Source organism: Cyprinus carpio, chromosome A7 (genome assembly GCF_018340385.1).
Source record: "Cyprinus carpio isolate SPL01 chromosome A7, ASM1834038v1, whole genome shotgun sequence".
NCBI classification, from domain to species: domain Eukaryota; kingdom Metazoa; phylum Chordata; class Actinopteri; order Cypriniformes; family Cyprinidae; genus Cyprinus; species Cyprinus carpio.
In genome coordinates this window covers 40562261-40569342 of record NC_056578.1, presented here as the reverse complement: position 1 = coordinate 40569342, position 7082 = coordinate 40562261, and the positions used below count along the sequence as shown (strand labels likewise).

Genomic DNA, 7082 nt, shown 5'->3' with positions numbered 1-7082 from the left:
AAATGTCATCTAACATAGTTCAGCATCAACAAATCTTAAAGTATTATATAATTTGTCCTTTTTGTAACAAGAAAAGTTAAGATCAGGTGGTAAAATGTCATCTAACATGAACTCCCAAAAATTAAAGTACTTTAATGTGACATTTCTACAAGTGGACTTTTTAAGTGCACTTAAGATTAAGAAACTCTCTTTAAGTCACTTAAGTGGCCTTTTATTTCATTTATAGGTTCACTTTATTTTTAGGTGTCCTTGTTACAGTGTAATTCTACATATACGTACTTGGTAATATTAATTAACTACATGCACTTACTAATTGGTTAGGGTTACTTGCACGAAATTATGAATAATTAATTGTTATTATAATAGTGAGTACATGTAACGTGTAACAAGGACACCTTAAAATAAAGTGTTACTGAATACCCGCTTAAAATGTATTAATTTTAGCTGATTTTGGTGAAATTAGCTGGTTTTAGCTGTTTTTTGTTGTTGTTTTGTAGCTTCCAAGCAGTTAGCTGGTTTTAGCAGTGTCCGCTTTGTCTGCCAGGCTTACCCACTTATTGTGTTTGTATTTTGTTCATTTTATCTGTTACTTTTTTATTATTATTAGGTGTTTGAGTTTCTTTGATAATCTGAGTTCTGTGTTTCTATCTAATCTTTATTCTATTCTCTTATTATCTATCTATCTCTTAAAACAAGCGCAGCGTATTGGTTTGCAGGCTGGTAAGTTTGTGTGAATAAAATTTTTTAGTGTTTTATTTTTTGTTTTTTTTGCTAAAAAAAAAGGCATTGTCTTGGCCTCCAACCCAAGACTTTTTGGAGGAGCTTGCGGAGAGTTGAAATTGGCCTCTTCATACAAGAGTACATTACTGCCGTACTACTGCACATGGATCTATTTTAGATTTTGTTATGTGGACTGTCTGACTCTTTACCTCTATCTAGCACACTCACTTCTGGATCTATGATCACGCTGGTGATTCTATTAAAATCATATCTTGGCACGTCCTATCTATCTATCAATCTTTCTATGAATTTGGATGATGAGATCTTCTAAAACTAGGTGTCATAATTTGGTTGTTAAAGAAGATATTTTGAAGATAATCAAAACTTTGGCTCCTTAGTACCAGTATTTTTATTTCCTCTTTTATGTTCACATAAGTGAAAGCAACTCATACAATAGAACTTCAAAAGGAAGCTTTTGAAAACTAAAGGTATTTTGGGTTTACTAAAAATATTTATAAAGGTTTGGCAAAGTGTAAAGATAGTACTGTAGATTAATTTAGCCTCCCGTCATGCGTTGTTGTTGTTGTTGTTGTTAGAAGATTGCATCGCTGCTCGGCTGCACATAAATCGGGGAATTTTACTTTGAATGTTGTTGTTGTTGTTGTTGTTAGAAGATTGCATCGCTGCTCGGCTGCACATAAATCGGGGACTTTTACTTTGAAACAGAGGCGGAGTTTCCACCCGGAAGTAAACAGTACATGTAGAAGGTGATCGATTTGAAACTCATGCTGACTCAGAGGTAGCCTGTTTAGAAAATGTTTAACCTCGCATCTGCTTATCCGTAGCGCGAGAGTCACGCAAGCGCATCAGTGAGGACACAGACAGACAGCAAAGACCTGCGGCGACATGAACAGCCAGAACTTCAGCCTGAGCGAGAAGCTGGTCTCGTGCTCGTATGTGCGGCAGGGCCTGCAGGCTCGTCGCGGGCACGAGCAGCTCGTCCGAGTGCTTTTACAGCAGGTGATCTTTTTATGTCTGGATTTATTCGATGAATCAAAGACATTCAACACAGCACGTTTCATTTCTGTTTGTTTATATTGAATGCAAGTAGCTGAATGTAAGAGTGCTTTTTACACCCACTTAAGTAGGACTTTAATACATGTTTATGTTTCATAATTACTTCTGTTGTCTTTGAAATATGGTTAAAGTACTGCTGCATGTACTGACAACCATAAATATACTTTAATTTTTATATATATATAATTATATTGAAACTTGTGTTATGTTTGTAAATATATTTGTGATTACACATTTGTATTGATGAAGTTGCAATTTAGTACATTTAAAATGTATTCAATTTCATGTAATATTGAACAAAACAGTTACAATTTTAATCAGGTGCTTTGCATGTGCTTTAGTATGTTAGTCAACACATCAAAATAAGTGTACTTTACAACATGACCAAAGATTATTAAAACTTTTAATCTGGCATTTCTACAAGTGGACTTTGTAAATGCACTTAAGTGTGTTGAGAAACTCTCTTTAAGACACTCAAGTGGTCTTTTATTTTATTAATATTATATTATCTGCAAGTACAGTGTTTTAAAATTATTATTTTAAGATTTGAAGTACACTACATTCAGTACAAATTAAGCACACTTTCCCGAAGGAGCATCAATTAATCTTAAAATATTATATAATTTGTCCTTTTTGTAACAAGAAAAGTTAAGATCAGGTGGTAAAATGTCATCTAACATGACTCCCAAAACCTTTAATGTGACATTTCTACAAGTGGACTTTTTAAGTGCACTTAAGATTAAGAAACTCTCTTTAAGTCACTTAAGTGGACTTTTATTTAATTTATAGGTTACACTTTATTTTAAGGTGTCCTTGTTACAGTGTAATTATACGTACTCAGTAATATTAATTAACTACATGTACTCATTATTGGGTTAGGGTTAGGATTAGGGTTACTTGCATGTAATTTTGCATAATTAATTGCTTTTATAATAGTGAGTACATGTAACGTGTGACAAGGACACCTTAAAATAAAGTGTTAACCACTTAAAATGTATTAACTGTAATGTAATATTAAACAAAATAGTTAAAAGTATAATCAGGTGCTTTATATATGCTTTAGTATGTTAGTCAACACATCGAACTTAAGTGAACTTTAGAACATGCCGAAAAAGATTATTAAGGCAATAATTTAAAATGTAAAACGTTTAATGTGACGTTTCTACAAGCAAACTTTTTAAGTATACTTAAGATTAAGAAACTCTCTAAGTCACTTAAGTGGCCTTTTATTTTATTTATAGGTTACACTTTATTTTAAGGTTGTTTTTTTTACAGTGTAAACTCAGTAATATTAATTAACTATATGTACTTACTATATGGTTAGGTTTAGGGTTACTTGCATGTAATTTTGCTTGTAATTAATTGTTATTATAATAGTGAGTACATGTAACGTGTAACAAGGACACCTTAAAATAAAGTGTTACCCATTCATATTATATTATCTGCAAGTACAGTGTTTTAAAATGATTCTTTTAAGATTTGAAGTACACTACATTCAGCACACTTTCCCGAAGGAACGTCAATAAATCTCTTAAAATGTTAGACAATTTGTCCTTTTTGTAAAGTTAAGATCAGTTGGTAAAACGTCGTCTAACATGACTCACAAAAACGTAAATATTTGCAAAAATACTTTTACCTTTACCTTTTTAAAAAATAATGTGTGCAGTCACATGTGTAATATGTTATGGTGCAAACGTTTTGTAACCAAAACGAGTCGCACACGTGTTTAAACTGCAATTTAAAAAAATGTTTTTTCTTTTCTTTATGGCGCCAGCCACTTAAAGTGCTCTTCTGACTAGTGAGTATGGGGTTTCGTGTGTCTTGCAGGGCAAATGTCCAGAGGAGGGGTGGAGTGAGAGCACCGTCGAGCTCTTTCTGAACGAGCTGGCAGTCATGGACAGTAATAACTTCTTGGGGAACTGTGGTGTGGGCGAGCGAGAGGGCCGGGTCGCCTCAGGCCTGGTGGCCAGGAGACATTACAGGTGGGTTGTCTACATCTAACATTCAAGAAACTCATATTTGGTGGAGAACATTAACAGAATTTTGTAATAAAAGGCTGTGGTGTTGTTCCTCTCAGACTGATTCATGGCATCGGCCGCTCGGGGGACATTGCTGCTGTTCAGCCCAAAGCTGCCGGGTCAAGCCTCCTGAATAAAATCACTAACTCAGTCGTGCTGGACGTGCTCAGATTTACAGGTACTGTCTGTTTCATGAACCGACACGTATGAACTAACAAGCACAAAGCAATTCTTCTTTTACAATCCAGTGTTGTTTAGAATCATTTATATGTTATCATAGTTTTTATTAATTATTGACTTAGATTTTTATTTATTTTAGTTCATTTAGTGTGTTATTTTTAATACTTATATGATGTTAAAATAATTATGTAATACTTTTAATAGTTTTAGTTATTTTTATTATTGTGTAAGTATTTTTAATAATGTTTTTGGATTTAAATTTTTCAATGTTGTTATAGTTTTTATTACTAATTGAATTGAATAGAATTTTTCTATAATCTGTTTTAATTTTAAAAGTTTTAGTAATTTTGTGGTGTGTTTTTGTATTTTTATTTTTATGTAGTGTTTATTCATTTTTATTTATTTTAGTTTATTTAGTGTGTTATTTTTAATAATTATATAATGTTAAAATAATTATGTAATAATTGTAATAGTTTTAGTTATTTTTATAATTGTGTAAGTATTTTTAATAATGTTTTTGCATTTAAATTCGTTTTTAACATTTACTTTATTTGTCTTAATGGTCATTTTTTTGAAATTGAGATTTGTACATATCCTAAAGCTGAATAAATAGGCTTTCCATTGATGTTATGGTTTGTTATTATAGGACAATATTTGGCTGAGATACAACTATTTGAAAATCTGGAATCTGAGGATGCAAAAAAATCAAAATATTGAGAAAATCATCTTTAAAGTTCTCCAAATGAAGTTCTTAGCAATGCACATTACTACTCAAACATTAAGTTTTGATATATTTATGGTAGGAAATTTACAAAATATCATTGATCTTTACTTAATACCCTAATGATTTTTTGCATAAAAGAAAAATCTACAATTTTGACCCATACAATGTATTTTTGGTTATTGCTGCAAATATACCCCAGCGACTTAAGACTGCTTTTGTGCTCCAGGGTCACATTTACGGTTTTAGTTTTATTTCCAGTTAGTGATAATAACCCAGATCTGTGCCCATCTGTGTGTGTTTTCTCAGGTGTTAGGAGCGTGTCCTCGTGTTTCGTGGTCCCTATGGCCACAGGAATGAGCCTCACGCTGTGTTTCCTCACACTGAGACACAGGAGGCCTGGAGCGCGTTATATCCTCTGGCCTCGCATCGACCAGAAGTCTTGCTTCAAATCCATGCTGACGGCTGGTAAGATTTCAGAACAGTCCACTTCAACCTACTGCTATTCTAGTATTAATTAGTATTATTAAATAATGAATACTATAACAGTGTAAACTATTTTACAATTTTTACAAGAAAATACGATTTCGGTCTTTCTGCCTCAAAATTTCATCAAGTGTTACTTGATGCTTCTTTGTAAATTTACTAACGAATTCTGAGTGTTTCTGCACCATTTTTTAAATTTTTTTTTTGCTACTAGTAAGAAAAGTGTAGAAAAGAAGTTTAATAGAGAATCTTACATGTTTGTCACCTTTGAAAGGCTTTGAGCCTGTGGTGATCGAGAATGTGCTGGAAGGAGATGAGCTGAGGACAAACCTGGAGGAAGTGGAGAGGAAGATCGAGGAGCTGGGAGCCGAGAACTTCCTGTGTGTCCATTCCACCACTTCCTGTTTCGCTCCACGTGTCCCTGACAGGCAGGTCAAAACCACTGAGGAAAAATATGTTGTTTCTTTACTATAAATATTTGGCCATACGTTTCTGTAAGCATGTATAGGTAAAGTATAAAAGAGTAGTTCCCAAAAAAGAAAATGCTGTCATTATTTACTCACATAATATAGTTTTTCTCTGTTTTTGTATTTTTATTTTCATTAATTAATTTATTTTTTGAGAAACACTAATGAAGGCCTTAGACAAAAATGCCTGAATTTTGTAAGTATATTTCTTTCTTTATTTATTTTTGAGAAACTCTTATAGGGGTCTTAGACAAAAATGCCTGAATTTTGTAAGTGTATTTCTTTCTTTATTTATTTTTGAGAAACACTAATGGAGGTCTTAAACAAAAATGCCTGAATTTTGTATATTTATTTATTTATTATTATTATTATAATTTTATTTTAATTTTTTTTATTTTAATTAATTAATTTATTTTTTGAGAAACACTAATGGTAGCCTTAGACAAAAATCCCTGAATTTTGTATATTAATTTTTTTTATATTTTTTTTTTGAGAAACATTAATGGAGGCCTTAGACAAAAATGCCTGAATTTTGTATATTTATTTTATTTTTTTGAGAAACACTAATGAAGGCCTTAGACAAAAATGCCTGAATTTTGTTAATGTATTTATTTATTTATTTTGTAATTTATTTAAGTTAAATTCAATTTAATTTATTTAAAGTCTATTTATTTCGTTGTCTGTTTACAGACTCGAGGAGCTTGCTGTTTTGTGTGCTAAGCATGATATTCCTCATATTGTCAATAACGCCTATGGAATGCAGTCATCCAAATGTATGCACCTTATTCAGCAGGTAACATTTCCTCTTTTTGTGTAAATTTACTTCAAAATCTACTTATTCCAGTGAATCCGAAATGGCTTATGAAGTGTTTTTAGGGCGCTCGCGTTGGGAGAATTGATGCCTTTGTCCAAAGTCTTGATAAAAACTTCATGGTCCCGGTCGGCGGCGCCATCATCGCAGGCTTCGATGAGAGCTTCATTACGGAGATCAGTAAGATGTACCCAGGTATGCATATTCTCTTTAAACAGCAAATGTATTATAGATGAGAGATTTATACAATCCTAACTTCTGGAATCTGTATGCGTTTAGTTAGTCTGAAATACAATACTAAAATACTGTAATTAAATAATACCTAATATGTGGGTAAAAACTACTTTTAACAGTAGGTGACACTCTGAAATGTACTAATTATTAACTGCCACATCTCACTAAAGTCACAAAATGGCATCAAATCATGACTTCTTATCACTTTTCGAAAAACAAATATTTATCAACAAAGTTAGAATTTGACTTCTTTTTTTTATGGGAGGTTTACATGTACATTTGAGACCATTTTTAGCAAAAATGCAATGCTGTGCATTAGGAGTCAAACTTTTTCCTATTCAATAAATGGTACAATAATTATTTTTATT

The 7082-nt window shown here is 32.2% G+C and overlaps 1 protein-coding gene across 1 annotated transcript in view; it reads left to right on the top strand.

Moving 5' to 3' along the window:
• The first annotated feature begins 1388 nt into the window (after nucleotides 1-1388).
• Nucleotides 1389-7082, top strand: part of sepsecs (Sep (O-phosphoserine) tRNA:Sec (selenocysteine) tRNA synthase) — a 13093-nt gene continuing 7399 nt past the window's right edge. Inside the window, exons 1-8 of the mRNA XM_042761162.1 lie at nucleotides 1389-1487; nucleotides 1566-1740; nucleotides 3625-3779; nucleotides 3875-3993; nucleotides 5026-5184; nucleotides 5477-5630; nucleotides 6360-6462; nucleotides 6546-6675. Of these exons, the coding sequence (XP_042617096.1) occupies nucleotides 1627-1740; nucleotides 3625-3779; nucleotides 3875-3993; nucleotides 5026-5184; nucleotides 5477-5630; nucleotides 6360-6462; nucleotides 6546-6675 (934 nt within the window). The 5' untranslated portion in view covers nucleotides 1389-1487; nucleotides 1566-1626. The remainder of the gene's footprint in view (nucleotides 1488-1565; nucleotides 1741-3624; nucleotides 3780-3874; nucleotides 3994-5025; nucleotides 5185-5476; nucleotides 5631-6359; nucleotides 6463-6545; nucleotides 6676-7082) is intronic.